The sequence below is a fragment of the Portunus trituberculatus genome, chromosome 32 (assembly GCF_017591435.1).
Source record: "Portunus trituberculatus isolate SZX2019 chromosome 32, ASM1759143v1, whole genome shotgun sequence".
NCBI classification, from domain to species: domain Eukaryota; kingdom Metazoa; phylum Arthropoda; class Malacostraca; order Decapoda; family Portunidae; genus Portunus; species Portunus trituberculatus.
This window is the reverse complement of record NC_059286.1, coordinates 14,877,631-14,894,503: the sequence shown is the minus strand read 5'-3', so window position 1 is coordinate 14,894,503 and position 16,873 is coordinate 14,877,631. Positions and strand designations below refer to the sequence as shown.

Sequence of the window (16,873 nt, the reverse complement as noted above, 5' to 3'; positions counted from 1 at the left end):
GCAGGAAGCCTCGTCAATATACAGGAGCCGCCTCGCCAATTAGCCAGCGTGAGTGTCGCCGCGCCGCACCTTGGACGTGCCCCAAACACCTCGCTGCACAGCATAATGGCAAAGCATTCCCACGGTAATGGCGCCGCGCACTAATAAGGAAGAGAAACTTGTCACGGTTGTAGCGCGCGTTGTAGTCAGGTATCATCCATCAAATTAAGGACCATATTCTCAAACACTTCCGCGTCTGCATCTGTACTACATTGATAAAGTATGTACTACATTGATAAAGTAAAGTATGTATGTTCACTTGAGTATGTTCTATGGTAATAGTGAGAGATTGAAATGATTTCTACTTTATTAAATTAAGGATCATATTCTCAAACAATTCCGCGATGTATCTACCCTACATTGAAAAGGCTATGCTTGAAGACATGTGAGATTTTAAAGAATGGTTTTTTATTGTAGTAAGAGATTAACATGATTTCTGCATTATTAACAGAAGAAACACTACATAAAGAATCAGGCCAATGATGAAGTTACTAAAGTTTTTAAGACTATTTATACGGTTCTAGCGATAGATTAACAAGATTTCTACGTTATTGACAGGAGAAACACTAACGAATCTGGTTAGTCATCTTTGTTGGTTTTGAAAATAGGCGAGGCGAAGTTACACGGGTTTTCTAAGGTTGTTTGTTACGGTTCTAGTGATAGATTAGCAAAATTTCTACATTGTTAGGAGACATGAAGACACTGGAGGAAAACAGAAAACAGAAAGTTAACTCAATTTTTTTCTACAATACAGCACAAGGAAAGAAAAAAAAGTGTCTAAAAAGTTCTAAATGTTAAAGGGAACAATTTATCTAGCAGTGATGGGAGGTTTGAAGAGCACTGGCGTGACGGGATAGGAACTTGTGTTTTTGGCCGCTAGATGCCACTACCCCTACTCACTGCAGCTTCCTGATAACTTAGGTGTTCCGATTCCTTTCTGTTTAACCTTGCCTTGCCTTATTTCTCCTGCTTCTTCTTTGCTTCATCCTCCTCCCCATCGTCTTTATCTTGTTTTCCTTCTAATTATAGTTGTTCTTTTCTTATTCTTTGTTTTTGTTATTGATGTTTTCCCTTTCCTTCTCTTCCTTTTTTGTCATCTTCTTCATCCTTCTCCTTTTAGTTGTAGCTGTCCTCCTCCTCTATCTCTTCCTCGTCATCCTCATCCTTCTCGTCTTGTCGTTATTCTTATTTTAGTTATCCTCCTCTTCCTCCTCCTCCTCCTCCTCCTCCTCCTCCTCCTCCTCCTCCTCCTCCTCCTTTTAGTCATTGTTGTTGTTTTCTTCTTTTGGTTATCCTTACTCTCTTTCTCTACCTCCTTCTCTTTTTCCTCCTCCTCCTCCTCCTTTTAGTTATTTTGTCTTCTTTCTCCTCCTTGTTCTAGTTGTCCTTTCCTTTTCCTCCTCCTCCTCCTCCTCCTCCTCCTCCTCCTCTTCCTCCTTTCAGTCATCGTTTTTGTTTTCTTCCTTTAGTTATCCTCATTCTCTTTCTCCACCTTATTCTCCTTCTCTTCCTCCTCCTACTCCTCCTCCTCCTTTTAGTTGTCTTGTCTTCCTCCACCTCCTTGTTCTAGTTGTCCTTTCCTTATCTTCCTCTCTTCCTTTTAGTTCTCCTCCTCCTCCTTCTCTTCTGCCTTCTCTCTTTAGTCATCTTGTCTCCTTCCTCCTCCTTCTTGTTCTAGTTGTCCTTTCCTTACCTTCCTCTCTTCCTTTTAGTCCTCCTCCTCCTCCTCCTCTTCTTCCTCTTCCTCCTCTTCCTCCTCCTCCTCCTCCTCCTCCTCCTCCTCCTCCTCCTCCTCCTCCTCCTCCTCTTCTTCCTCCTCGAGCTCAAGTCTCCGGGAAGCGAGTATTGAGCAGGAAGTGTCACCATTGGACGCTACTTCAGACAACTTGGAATTTAATAACGCGGAGCCAAGGCGTGCAGGACTCGCGCCTTCGCCAGGTTATTAACTTTGTCCCCCGCCCAGTGAGGAACGTAACTCATGGGGCGAAAGGTGTCGTGTTGTAGCGGCTCGTCCTCTGCGGGGGAAGGGAGGGAGAGATGGAGAGGTAATAGCACTAGCAGGAGGGAAGGTGGGAAGGTGAGGGTGAGGGTGAGGGTGAGGGTGGGTGAGTGGGTGATGTGTTGTGAACGTGTAAACATTTCCATCTTCTCCCCCGTGTATGTGTATGTTGTATTGTAAGTTAATGTTTGTGTGTGTGTGTGTGTGTGTGTGTGTGTGTGTGTGTGTATTTGTACCGTGGGTATAAGGATAGTCGTATACGTGCACACACACACACACACACACACACACACACACACACACACACGTGAAAAAGGAGATAAGGATGTGTAGAAATATAGCTTTCAAAATAGAACAATACATCAGTGGAATGCAATATCAGAGGAAGTTGTGTGTGTGTGTGTGTGTGTGTGTGTGTGTGTGTGTGTGTGTGTGTGTGTGTGTAAAAGGCCAACAATCCCATACAGCGCAGCGCATACACTCTCACATTCTCACACACACATACAAACATCCTTTTTGTTGTTGTTGTTGTTTTAGTATTATATAGCAAACAACAAAAAACACTAAGAAATAACGGATAGATTAAAAAAACACATCTTTAAAAATGACAACCTTTAAAGAGGAGGAGGAGGAGGAGGAGGAGGAGGAGAAGGAAGAAGAAGAATAGGAGGAAAACCAAGTAAAAAAAGGAAAGAAAGCGTTTGGAATTCAGCTTGCCTTTCGAATATTCTTGACCACTGACCTTCAAATTCAACTCGTGTGTGTGACCTTGAGAATTCTTGGTGAGGGAGTGACTGTGGGAACGTGACCCTTCTCTGCTTTCCCGTCAGAATCCTGCTCTCTGGACTGCGGACTGCACGGGGTGTGTGAAAATGACGCCTGCACATGTGAGGAAGGCTGGAAAGGCGACAACTGCTCAGAAAAGTTATGCGACCCGAGGTGAGTGTGTGGAAATGTGGTGGTGTTTGTTTTTAGTGTATTCAAATTGTCTTGTTTTGAGTGTTTTTTTTTTTTATTCTTATTCTGCTATTTTCTTTATTGGTCATTTTATTAACCTATGTAGATTGTTTTTATTTTGTTTTTATCACTTTGTTTGGATTTTTTCTTTATTTTTTCATATTTTCAGGTATTTATAGTTTTTTTCTTGTTTTGTTTTCATCTATTTTTTTTCTTTATTAGTCTTTATTTTAACGTATTTAAAATTTCTTGTTGTTTTTATCATTTTGTTTCGCTTTTTTATTTATTTTTTTTTCTTATCGTATTTAGAATGTCCTGTTTTGTTTTCATCTTTATTTCATTTTTTTATTGGTCTCATTTTACGTATTTAGAGTTTTTGATTCATTCTTTTTTATTTTCATTTCATTTCATTTCACTTTCTTTCTTTCTTGGTCTTTATTGTAACGTATTTAGAATGTTTTTGTTTTGTCACTGTTTCGCTTTTTTTTTCTTTTATTGTTCTTTTTTTTTACGCATTTAGAATATTTTTTATTTCGTCTTATCTTTATTTCACTTTGTTTTACTTTTTTTCTTTATTTTTCGCTTTTTATCTTGTTTTGCTAACGATCTTTAGAATGTTTTATTGTTTTTCCATAATTTGCTTTATTTTTCTTTACTTTCTTGGTCATCTTGTCTTCTTTACGATATTTTCTTTTTTTTTTTTAATCTCAAAGTCGTTTATTTTATTTAGGCTGGGTTTTTATTATTTACTATCATGTTTTTTTCTTTTTCTTTTCTTTTTTTTCGCTCTTAGGAAAAAAATAAGTAAAGAATTGCAAAGCTCACCATTAGATTGAAGGGGTTAAGATTGTAGTTAACTTTTCTATTAAATGTATCCTTTTTTTATTCTTTCTCATTTCCTCTTTTTTGTGTGTCTAATCTTGCACCCCTATTGTTTTTTTGTATTTCTTTTTCTTTCTTTTTATTGTGTGTCTTTTATCGACATACACTAGTAATTCGGTCACCAAATACCTTTTTTTTTTTTTTTTGTGGCGGGGGACTATTTTTTATTCATTTTCATACTGGTATAGTAATTCATTCAGCAAATAATATACTTTTTTTTCTTCGTTTTTGTCTATTTTCCTCATTTTTTTTTTTTTTTTTTTTTTTGTATTGACATCTCATTAGACCTTCATTTTTATTCCATTTCTGTTCCATCGTTTTTGTTGTTCTTGTCCAGTCTTCCCCTCTTGCATAAAAAATAGGTAAATAAATAAACAAAGCACAGTAACTCGGTCAGCCAGTGAAGTACCCATTACAAAATTTTGGCGGCTCGGTAACATGCATTAAATCACAAATGGTGTCAGTGTGGGAACGTTTTGTCTCCATCACCGCCATTAGCGTCATGTGATGTGTAATTACCGCCACTCACCTCCCCGGCACAGGTGGTGGAGGTGGTGGTGGTGGTGGTGGTGAAAGGTAGTTACAGTCAATGGTTGTAATGGTAACGAGAATTATATGACATTGGTGATTGTATTGATAGTGATAATGGTGGTAATAATAATGATAATAGCGGTGGTGATCGTAATAGTAATAGTGAAAGGTAGTTAATGGTTATAATAGTAGCGAAAAATATATGACATTGCTGATGATGTTGATGATAATGATAATAATAATAATATTAATAATAGTGATAATAATAATAATAATAATAATAATAATAATAATAATAATAATAATAATAATAATAATAATAATAATAATAATAATGATAATAATAATAATAATAATAATAATGATAATAATAATAGTAATAATGATAGTAATAATAATAATAATAATAATAATAATAATAATAATAATAATGATAATAATAATAATCGTGATAATAATAATAGTAATAATAATAATGATACGAGTAATAGTAAAGGTAGTGATAACAATGACAAAAGGTAATTAATCTCTATCTTTCCATTTCATCAACATTTTTTCAGCTTTTCTTGTGATCTTATTTCTAAGTTCTTGACCAAACTGATTTCTGGCAGCTTTATTTATCTTCATGTATTCTCTCAGTTGACTTGATACTACTTTCTTTTCTTTTTATCACATCTTTATAGCTTCCCTTATGTTGTTTAAAGTCCACCCTTCTTAAATCAACCCACTCCTTGTTTCTCCTTTTTTATATTGCATTTTCCTATATTTTCTTGCATCATCATCTTATGTCCCTTTACGTTGTCCCCATCCTGAACCAACACTCTTCCCAACAGGTGCAACGAACACGGCCAGTGCAAGAACGGGACGTGTGTGTGTATGACAGGCTGGAACGGCCGCCACTGTACTCTGTCGGGCTGCCCAGAGAACTGCCGGAACCGCGGGACCTGCAACGCTAGGGGCGAGGACGGTATCTGGTCGTGCAGCTGCGAGAACGGGTGGGACGGCCCTGACTGCTCCGCCATGCTTGAGACTCTGTGCAATGACGACAAGGACAATGACAAAGGTTAGGAGCATTGCATTTCACTCTTCTCCAACCAGGATACCGTTAGATTTCTCTCTTCTCTCGATAGATACTATTACATTCTCTTTTGTCTAGGTACGTCATAAAAATTTCTTTCATTTCTCCAATCAAGATACCACTAAACTTCTCTCTTCCCTTGTTAGGAGCATTAGATTTCCTTGATCTTAATCCAATACCATTAGATCTTCCTCTTCTGCAGCCAGAGCCTTTAGATTAGCTCAGCAGCCCAAGCCTCCCACAGTCAGCAGAACACAGTCTCTGGATAACCTTAAGTTCAACCCTACGTGTGTCCCCATTTTTCCTGCCCACCCACAGACGGCCTGAAGGACTGCGAGGACCCCGAGTGCTGTGACCACATCGCTTGCAACGGGTCCCAGCTGTGCATGTCCCGAGCCTCCTCCCCCATCGACCTGCTGCTCCGGAAACAGCCGCCCGCCGCCACCGCCTCGTTTTTCGAGAAGATGAAGTTCCTGATTGAGGACGACTCGCTGCAGCACTACACCAAATCCGAGGCCTTCAACAAGAGGTAAGCAGAGGTGCCGGACCACTGGGAGTCTTTATGTCAGTAGAATACATTGAACACACGCTTTACCTCAGTCCAAGAGTTGCACTTGCTCTTTGTCCATGACAGTTGTTCAATATTTAGTCTCATGTACCAGTAGGAGTAAATGTTGTTGGTTGTCCTGGATCTTCAATGTATTCCAAAAAGTGTGCAATGATCAGTTCGCACAACAATTGTCACTGACATTGGTTCATCTCACGTTCCTGACTTCTCTCTTTAAATTTTTATGTAATAATCAAATAGAAGTGTTCTTTGTTACTGAGAGCTAACCATGACTCACCTTCAATGCCTTCATAATGGTGCCAACCATCACACCAACTCCATTCATTCATTGTTTTGATCTCAGCTCTTCCTGTTTCCTTTTTCGTAAAAGGCTCCAGGTTTCAATGTTACCATAGGATTTATTATTCTTTTCCTTAAGGTTGACATGTAAAGCATTTCCCTATTCTTAAATTTAAAAATAAAATACATTATATTCATATAACCTAGAATTAATATTTTTTTTTTTTACTGGAGGATGATACTATTTCAAAGTATAAAGTATTTTTATCACTGTACTGCATCCCACGCGTACCATCTGGAAGTTGTCTGTGTTTGTCTGGCGCTGGGTGGCTACAAAACTAGCGTAGTAACTGTACTTCAAAACGCCGTTTGTTATGGGTGTGACACGGCTGAGGCGTAGTCACGTTTGTGTTGCTGCAGTAGACTGTGGTAGACAATGGGTCCAGGGGTCGCCCGCCAAGCCTCGTGGAAAACAAAATCTGGTGTTTGGTCTCTGCCGTGTTCAGTTTGAGGGTCCCGGTGACTGCTGGGACTCCTGGGTTGAGCATGTTACCTGCAGACCTACAGTGGCCGCCTCTCTCACACGGGGCCCTGGAGGTGACCACGTGCAGAGGTCAAGGTTTTGTTTCGTGGAAGGTTTCACGGGTGACCTCTGTGGTTCGCATCCTCAAGCCCCGAGTGCAAGAGTGTACCGCCGCACCGCTGGCTTCACCCGCAACTCTGTCGGGCCGGGTGGGTGAAGCCAGTACCACACATCACTGGGCTTCACGCCACCGTGTCGGGGGTGTGGTGAGCCCGGCGGTGCTGCCTCCCCTTCCCCCTCCCCTCCTCCCCCCCCTCCCTGTCCTGAGTACACTGGCGCCCCGAGGACTTGAGAGCGAGGCCTTGTGACCCGCCTTAGGTACCGGTAGTGTTGAGGTACTCTGCAGGTGGCCGCCCAAGCAGAGTACCAGCTTAGCAGAGTTGTATGGGGTACCCGTGTTGGATGCATTAATTTGTGAGCAGGATACAAGTACCATGTTGTGCCTCTCATCCCGCCCCCCTGCGTACCGAGCCGCCTCTTAGAACAGGTAACTCCTCTTGTCCTGACTCGTGCCCCGCTGCTGGTTCACCACTCAAAGGTCCTGTAATGTGAAATACTTGCTGACGGACAAAAATATCCTTGCCGTACATTGTAATTCCAGGAGCATGTTGGAATTCATTGTAATAATATCTGAACGTAAAGAGTTTGCTTTGCCAAGAATGTGACCTATAATGGGAGTCCAAGGCAGTCTTAACAGTTTTAACACAGAGTCCGGTCTGGCTGTTTGGCCACACCGTGTGCTCCCTCAGTCCCTGTCTGCACCTCAGCCTTGGGAGGGCATGGTGGGCGGCAGCAGGAGGCGGGCTGGTACGCTCGAGGCAATGATGTCATGGTTCTCGTTAGCTTGTAGTAGTCGTGGGAATGTATGGGTTAACCGCAGCTTTCTCTTCGTGCTGCGCACAGTATTTTATGGAACTACTTCCACCCGAGGTAAGATTAACCAAAACAAACAAAAGCACGTTTAGAAAGAGAACAAAACTCTTATTCCAAGTTTTTTTTCTTTTGCTTTTTTTTCTTGGTGCATATTTCTAGTTTTCTTTTTTTCATTATTGTTTTGTCGAATTACAGTTTTTTCAGATCGAGTTAGCTGGCAACTTTGTATGATATACTTTATTCTTAGTTAACAGCATCAACCCTTATTTGCACTGCCGTTTAATCATAGCCTTCGCTGATAACCTCATAGGAGACATGTTAAACTCTGATCTGGATTCCATAGTCACTTGTTTTGGTGCATGGAGGAATGTATTTTCTACACTCATTTGTTTTCACTCTGATTTCAGTCATTGTGTTTGCTTGCTAGTCATTTATATAATCTTTCCATTGCTGTCACTAATGAGTACTGATAACCAGCTATACTACTCGTATGTAATACTGCTTCACTCAATGACTCACTCGGTTCTGTGCAATCTGGAGAGAGAAATATTGGGATTTATTCTTCAGCATCCTCGGTCTCTTTAGCCTTCCTGGTTTCATATCTCTTGGTCTCCCCGTGTTGCGTCCCTTGCAGTCACTGATCCCTCAGCCCAGACTTGTAGTCTCTTCTGCCCCTCGTCACCTGAGACCTTTGGCCTTTGCTTGTGTCCAGTTAGTAGCAGTGTTTGCAGTAAACTGTTATTCCCTCCCTCTTGAAGTACTCCACTCATGACTCGTCCTCTCACTGTTTGCGGAGCTTAGCAAAATTTTGCTTGCCTTGTCTGTCTCTTTAGTCCACCTGAGAGAGACCACATTACATTTTCTTTTCTCATTCATGACTTTAGTTTGCACAGTAATTACCTTTTTAATTACATTTTCTGCTGACTTCCAGACAACTGTCACCCGGCCATCATAGATATCATGCTTACAGAAATAAAGACGAGTGTTTTCATTGCCCTGGACGCGGGACTTGCCTTGTGAACAATAATGCTACAAAAGAATAAGTATGAAGAGGAGAGAGAATAGAGTCAAACAAGCTTTTAAAGTACCAGTCAAGCAGCTTTGTGATGAGTTTTGCATTCTTTGAATATCATTATTTTGTGTTTATTCCATTAAGCAAGATAATGTAAGCTGTCTTCACACTATGTCTGTTCTTGTGACAATTTGCTGTCACTAGTTATTTTTTTCTTCATCTTTTTATAGAGAATACATATATATATGGCTGCCTTTTTTTCCTTTTTTCCCTTATTTGTCCCGTTCAGCTCACCTCAAGGGGAACAGTGCGTCACAGTAAACTCTCCAAACACTTCAGTCTTGTGTAACACTTCCCACCTCCATCTGTGATACTCTGCAAGTCAGTCAGTGTTCTCCTCTCTTCGTGGTTTGTCCTCATGCCAGACTCCACTCCCTCTCTCTCCCCCGACCTTAGCGTGGTCTCCTGCCTCTCCCTGCTCCCACTCCCACTCGTGAGCTCTCTCCCCACCCCAAAGAGCTCCCCCTCTCGTGCCCCTCGTCTCCCACACAGGGATCACTCGCCACAAGGGTTCTCCCCGCTCCACTGCCCCCTAAGTTGCCAGTTTGCATGCCGCCCTCACCTTTTTTTTTTTTTATTGTTTCAGTTTTCTTTATGGTGGTGGCTAATTCTTTCTGCAGACTTGTTGTTCTCTGCTCTTGGTATCTCTCCTGGTGCCAAAGCTTCCTTGTCGCCTCCTCAAAGTAATGTATCAAAGCCACTGTTGCCCCGGTTAACTTTTCTCACTGTAAAATTTCCTTTGAGTTACATGAGAATCTTTTCACAATGATGCAGTTACGTACAGTAAATGACAAAACAACTAAGGATACAAAATTGTCACTCAACAGATTTTTCCTTCCTTGCAATTGGTGATTGGTCAAAGGTTACTGTTGAAGGAAAAGCAATGTGTACATATGTATAATCTATGACCACGGGTGAAACATGCATGGTCTGTGGAACCGTGTAGTGCGCGCTGCCTGCTGCCTGGACGCTGCATGCCCCACTGTGCCTCACACCTGCCCGCATTGCTGTCTGTGCCGAGCTTGAGCGAATGTGCTTTGTGTGTTGGCTGAGGTGTGTTGCATCCAAACCTCTGTTAGCGGTGTCCCCCTTCTCCACCCCCATGTTGCTGGTGTCGGAAGGGGGTGCGCCGGCCTGGGTGTTTGCTGGTTCGTGTTCAAGTGCCTAGTGGCGCCCTGTGTTTTCTGTGCCACCATGTTATTGTTTTCAGGAAGCATTGCTGTCCCCGCCATGGATGGTGTGGCTACATTCACTCCTGATCAGTAAAACATTGTAACTTTTTTCTTCATTTTTTGGCCTGAAATTCAGACTTGCAATAAAAATGGCTGATTTTTTTACACTTTCCTTCATAATATTCAACATGCTTTCCTGTGGTCCTCATGGTGTGAAGCTGCTCTGAACACATGCTGCAAGAACCTAGGAGAGAGAGAGAGAGAGAGAGAGAGAGAGAGAGAGAGAGAGAGAGAGAGAGAGAGAGAGAGAGAGAAACAAGCTAACAGTGAGTGAGTAAAAGAGACAAACAGACAGAAAGACTAACCAGCAGACAGACAGAGAGGTATGTGTGTGTGTGTGTGTGTGTGTGTGTGTGTGTGTGTGCGTGCGTGTGTGTGCGTGCGCGCTCTGCATGTCACACCTTCACTCAGCCCACCTCACAAGTTCCCAGTGATGCTCGGGTTTTCACAATCCTCTGTGTCTCTGTCTTGCGCCAAACACTGTTGTACCAAGCGATGCACGCCGTTGATATGTTTAGAACATGTTTGTGTGTTTGCCAGCAGTCATGCGTATGTGCATTTGTCTGCATGATTTTTTTTTTACAATTTCATGCAGAGATTTTTATTATTACTTCACCCCAAGTATGGAAAAGTTCATCAGCCTTCCTGTGTCCCAGTGAGGGGCGGGCCTTGCATGTGTCAGGTTCCAGCCCCTGAGACCCTTAGCCTAAGTGGTACATAGCTTCTTACATTTGTGTTCTAGTACTTTTGAACAGAGTATGGTTTCATTTCAGTGAGTATTGATTATTTTTATCACTTTTTTAGTTTATATTCATCTATACTACTTTTGATCATGTTTCCTATGGTTTCTGTGCTAGTCTCTCAGTTAATATGAAGTGTGTCTTTCTTTAGATGTCTTGTGAAGTCAAGTTTCAGTATTCATAACAAAACAGTACATTCCAGTTTCTCATTTTATTAAAGAAAGTTCTGCTTTACTGTGACTGTTGTTTCTTCATTCATTGTATGAAACTAAACTTTTGAAAATCAGATTCATTTAGGGACTCTTTCTCCTTCTCTGCCACTTGTTCTGTAATATTCCCTTGCATTCATGTTCAGACGAGCATTTCCCTTCCTCCCCTGCCCACCATTATGTTCACCTTTGTTTAATTGTAACTGTTTGTATTTTTGACCTTGTATTCTGTTCACAGTGTTGAAAAATGTCAATCAATCCCCTGTGCTGCTATTATTTGTTTGTATTATGTGTCCTGAAAATTTTTAATTGTCCCCATTTTTTTCTCCAGCTTAAGCAGTTGTCAAGTTTTATCATTTCCTCGCTCACTCATGTCATGGCTGGAGAGCGATGTTGTTTTATTGCCACCGGTACTGTTGAGTTCTCACGTTTTCCTTATTTAACCTTGAGTTCTTCAGACGCCCCCTGGCCCGGCCTTGGCTCCTCGGCATGCCTGGCCAAGCACCTGTCCCTCTCTCTCTCCCCTCCCCCCCAACTTACCTCAAGTACGCAGACCTGTTATGGATTGGTGATGAGTCTTTCTGCTGGCGTGGCACAGGCGGGCGGCGGTGGTGCGAGGCCGGGTAGTGACGCGGGCCGGCCGGGGCATCATCGGTCTAAGGGTAATTACCAACGAGACCCAGGAGGGATTCACGCTGACCCGGGATGACGGAATGTTCGACCTCATGGTGAACGGCGGAGGTGTGGTGTCCTTCAAGCTGGGGAAGCATCCGTTCACTCCTAAGATGGTGAGAAGGACTCTGTGTGTGTGTGTGTGTGTGTGTGTGTGTGTGTGTGTGTGTGTGTGTGTGTGTGTGTGTGTGTGTGTGTGTGTGTGTGTGTATTTAGTAGCATATAGGACTTAACCCCTTTAGTACTGAGAAGCATTTTTACCATAAGTTTGAGGTATGATTAAATTATTTTATTTACATTAGGAACGGTCTATGGAGGTCAGAAGAATAATGGTCAGAGTCTTCACTATTTTAATCTCCCACATAAGTTTTTGAAGTTTATAAAAATCAGCAAATATGGAAACGAATATGGAAACGCGTCATGGTACTGAAATGGTTAAGCTACATTATTCGCCCCACTGGCTTAGCACCGCACTACCCAACAGCTCACACCACCCTCCCCGCCTTCCCGCAGATACGAGTAATGGTGCCCTGGAACAAGGTGGTGGTGCTGGACGACATCGTAATGACAGTCAGCGAAAGTGCAGACCACTCCAACACCTTCCGCGACCACGCCCAGCAACGCACTACCTCCCACTGCCCCCTGCATGACTACGACCTGCTGCGCCCTATCATCATGGCCACTTGGCAGAATGTGTTCCAGGGGGAGTGTCCTCACGCAGATGCTATCCTGGTGGAGTCACAGGCGGTGCAGGAGTCCATCCAGATCCCAGGAACTGATGTGTACCTGGTGTACCATTCATCTAGGTGTGTGGGGGGGTGAATGAGTGTTGTGTGTGTGTGTGTGTGTGTGTGAGGGGAAGTGAATGGGTGTTGTGTGTGTGTGTCTGTGTGTGTGTGTGTGTGTGGGTGAATGGGTGTTGTGTGTGTGTGTGTGTGTGTGTGTGTGTGTGTGTGTGTGTGTGTGTGTGTGTGTGTCTTTATACCTACAGTTTAAAGTTATAACAATACAAATGTAGTAGTAAACATTGGTCAACATTAGAAACATATTAAGAGTTTTGATGTTTTACTATGTTACAGAAGAAACCATTTTGTCACGCACACTTTATATACCTCATCTACTTATCCATACTTCCACTTACCTCTCATCAATGACACATACAAAAAAATAACAGAGGAAACGTTCTAATATGTGTGGCCATTTGGTGGTGTTGTTTTTTTTTTTTCTATAATCATTTTTTTGTAAAGGACAATAAGTAATGGAGGAAAAAAACGCCTCTGAGGTTACTAGTCTTAGGGTCGAGGCAAAATTTACGAGAAGTGTCTTGAATCCTCACTCATGAAAGAACTAAAGTCGTAGGTATGAGGAAATGCAAGTCTTGATGCTCCTTTTTTAAATTCATAGTGAGAGAGAGAGAGAGAGAGAGAGAGAGAGAGAGAGAGAGAGAGAGAGAGATCCACATGTCATAAAACTGAGCTACAACGAAAATGCTCACTGGAAGTCCCATACTAGTGTTGAGATCCAAATAAAAGAGAGAGAGAGAGAGAGAGAGAGAGAGAGAGAGAGAGAGAGAGAGAGTTTACCAGCAAGAGTTGAACTAAGGATAATCGGTAATCGCTTGTTTCTTTTCGCTCAGGGCCAATGGTTACGAGTCCACGATCAGAATGCAGCTCACGCCAGACCACATCCCCGCCACTCTGCGCCGTGTTCACCTCAGGATCGTGCTGGAGGGAACACTCTTCACTCGCGTCTTTGAGGCTGACCCCAACATTAAGTTCACCTACGCCTGGGATCGCTACAATGTGTACAGGTGAGGAAACACCCTCTTGTAGATTAGGAGATCACTTCAGACGTAGATTATTCATTGCAGTAAACTTTCGACATAACGATAACATGTGGCGTCATTCATAAGGATTAACCCTTTTAGAACTGGGACGCTTTTTTATCACGAGTTTGAGTATGATTAGACGGTTTTATTGACATTAGGAAAGGTTTATGGAAGTCTGAAGATTAACGGCCAGATTGTTCACTATTTTAATCCCCACATGAGTTTCTGAAGCTGTATAAAATCACCAAATAGTAAGCAGAATGAATATGGAAACGCGGCATGGTACTAAAGGGATAAATGACTTGCACGTTTCCTTTCTTCAGGCAACGAGTGCATGGCGTGACGGTGGCGCTTGTGTCAGTGGGCTACGAACACGCTTCCTGCCCCAAGATTGTGTGGGAGCACCAGACAACACGCGTGGCTGGTAACGACCTCCTCATCTCTATGGTGGGAGGGTTCAACTTCAACATCCACCACACATACAACTATCATCAGGGTGAGTTCTTGTCCTCCCCTCCCGCTTGTTTGTTGGTTCTGTTTACTTACATATTCGTTTCATATATTTCTTTAGTTTTTTATCTATTTTGTTTACATATTCATTTCATTATATTCACTTTTTTTTCAGTCTAGTGGATTTTTTTTCTATTGTAGGGGATATTTTGGTGGTTCATATTCTGTAACGATTTGCTTTCTCATCACGAGTTTTTCCAAACCAAAAGAGACGATTAGCCAGGTTCTGAAGAATGTTTTTCCTGTTTTTGTGGAAAGTTATTTAATCTTGTCACTAGAACCATAAAAAGACATTAAAAACACCATCTCTATTTTTCAAAGGCCAAAGAGACGATCGGCTGGGTTCTCAAGAGTGTTTTTCCTGTTGATGATATAGAAATTTTGTTAACCTGTCACTTCAACCATAAAATACCCTTTTTTTTTTTATACTATGTGGGTTTTTCACGGGACTTTAAAACCTACTTAATTTCACTAGGGCTATTTTCAAAGATCACAGAAGTTATTAGTTGCATTCTCGAGTGTTTTTCCTATTGATGATATAGAAATCATGTCAATCTATCACTAGTACAATATAAATTATCTTAAAAACCCATGTAACTTCACTATATAAGGCTTCATCAATGTAGTGGAGGTGCGGCGCAGAAATGTTTCAGAATACTAAAGGAAGCGAATGTCTATCTCAAGTTACGATTGACCTCACTATATAAAAAAAAAAAAGTGAAAATGTAGGAAGAAATTGTTGTTTGACTTTTAAAAGCACTCACAAAGAAACGAGGAAAGTAAAGAGATTATGGTAAAGGAGATAAACCACTAGAACGAAATCTCTGAAACACACACACACACACACACACACACACACACACACACACACACACACACACAGCCCGGTAGCTCAGTGGTTAGAGCGCTGGCTTCACAAGCCAGATGACCGGGGTTCGATTCCCCGGCCGGGTGGAGATATTTGGGTGTGTCTCCTTTCACGTGTAGCCCCTGTTCACCTAGCAGTGAGTAGGTACGGGATGTAAATCGAGGAGTTGTGACCTTGTTGTCCCGGTGTGTGGTGTGTGCCTGGTCTCAGACCTATCCCAAGATCGGAAATAATGAGCTCTGAGCTCGTTCCGTAGGGTAACATCTGGCTGTCTCGTCAGAGACTGCAGCAGATCAAACAGTGAATTACACACACACACACACAAGGATTTCAAGAAGTCATTTCACTCCCCTTCCTCCCCCTTCAGGCATCCTACAGAAGGGCGATGGTCAGAATATTTACCTTGCGGGACAGCGGCAGCTCGTGACCACCGTGCTTGGGACAGGTGAGGAGCGGCAGGTGATGTGTGGGGACAGGTGTGAAGGGGACGCCACCCAGGTGCCTCTGCTCTCCCCGTCGTGCCTCGCTGCGGCTCCTGACGGCTCCCTGTATGTTGGGGACTTCAATCTCATCCACCGTGTCTGGCCTGATGGCAATGTCACCACTGTCACCCACGTGAAGTAAGTACAACACGTTTCTTTTCATTTTCAAACAGACCTTTCACATTTTTAAGGGTTCTGAACATAAGTAATGAAAAAGGAAGAAAGAGCCAACTGAGATGTCAGATCCTAAATTAAAAGATAAGATGATTACACAAAATTGGAGAAATGTTCGAAAATCTCCTTCTTGAGAGAGTTCGCCATGTGTGTGGGGAGGAAAGAGGAAACAGATGCAGGAAAAGAGTTCCAGAGTTTTGCAGTGCAAGAGATGAAAGATGAAGAATGTATTTAGTTTTTCACACTGGGTGAACTCAGCACCGTTTTTTTTTATTCTATACCCAGAACAATAACAAATAAAAAGGTTAGTCTATAATAGGATACGGTAAAAAAAATGATAAAAAGAAAATCCGAAATTGGAAAAGTAAGTAGAAACCTAACAGTGATTTGCTCGTTCCTCAGTGAGACGAGTGTGTCATACCGCTATCACATGGCCGTGTCTCCCTTGGATGGCACCGTGTACATGAGTGACCCTGAGGCCCACCAGGTGCTGCGTCTCGGCGCCACGCGTGACGACCCGCCCGTGGTGGTGGTGGGGTCCGGCCAGCGCTGCCTGCCCGGGGACAAGAACCGGTGTGGAGACGGAGGCCAGGCCATCCATGCCCGTCTCACCTACCCTAAAGGTGAGTCTGTCCTGGATGCTGTGGATTGATCACACACACACACACACACACACACACACACACACACAGGCGCGCGGGCGTGCGTACACGCATAATGGTGTGATTGTGTGTTAAGTATATAAAAAAATAAATAAATAAAACTAGACGGATTCTTAGCAGAACATGATATGGTAATTAGGACTGAAGGAAAAATATCAAACAATATGTGAGAGAGAGAGAGAGAGAGAGAGAGTGTGTGTGTGTGTGTGTGTGTGTGTGTGTGTGTGTGTGTGTGTGTGTGTGTGTGTGTGTGTGTATTTACCTAGTTGTATTTACCTAGTTGTAGTTTTACAGGGCCTGGGCTTTATGCTCGTGTGGCCCCGTCTCCATATCTACACTTATCCAATCTTACTTTAAAGGTATGCACACTCGTTGCAGACACTACTTCTTCATTTAAACTGTTCCACGTCTCAATACATCTTTGCGGGAAACTATATTTTTTAACATCTCTCAGACATCTTCCTTTTCTCAGCTTTTTACTATGCGATCTTGTGCTTCGGATGTCATATTCTTCTCTCAGGATCAGTTTTTCATTATCCACTTGGTCCATTCCGTTGATCAATTTATAAACTTGTATCAGGTCTCCTCTCTCCCTTCTTTGTTCCAGGGTTGGTAGATCCATAGCCTTTAGTCTC

The 16,873-nt window shown here is 42.4% G+C and overlaps 1 protein-coding gene across 1 annotated transcript in view; it reads left to right on the top strand.

Moving 5' to 3' along the window:
• Window positions 1–16,873, top strand: part of LOC123511876 (teneurin-m-like) — a 475,744-nt gene that overhangs the window by 451,590 nt on the left and 7,281 nt on the right. Inside the window, 10 exon segments of the mRNA XM_045267930.1 lie at window positions 2,869–2,977; window positions 5,242–5,471; window positions 5,805–6,015; window positions 7,820–7,846; window positions 11,641–11,830; window positions 12,228–12,520; window positions 13,351–13,524; window positions 13,866–14,038; window positions 15,288–15,540; window positions 15,979–16,199. Coding sequence (XP_045123865.1) covers window positions 2,869–2,977; window positions 5,242–5,471; window positions 5,805–6,015; window positions 7,820–7,846; window positions 11,641–11,830; window positions 12,228–12,520; window positions 13,351–13,524; window positions 13,866–14,038; window positions 15,288–15,540; window positions 15,979–16,199 — 1,881 coding nt within the window.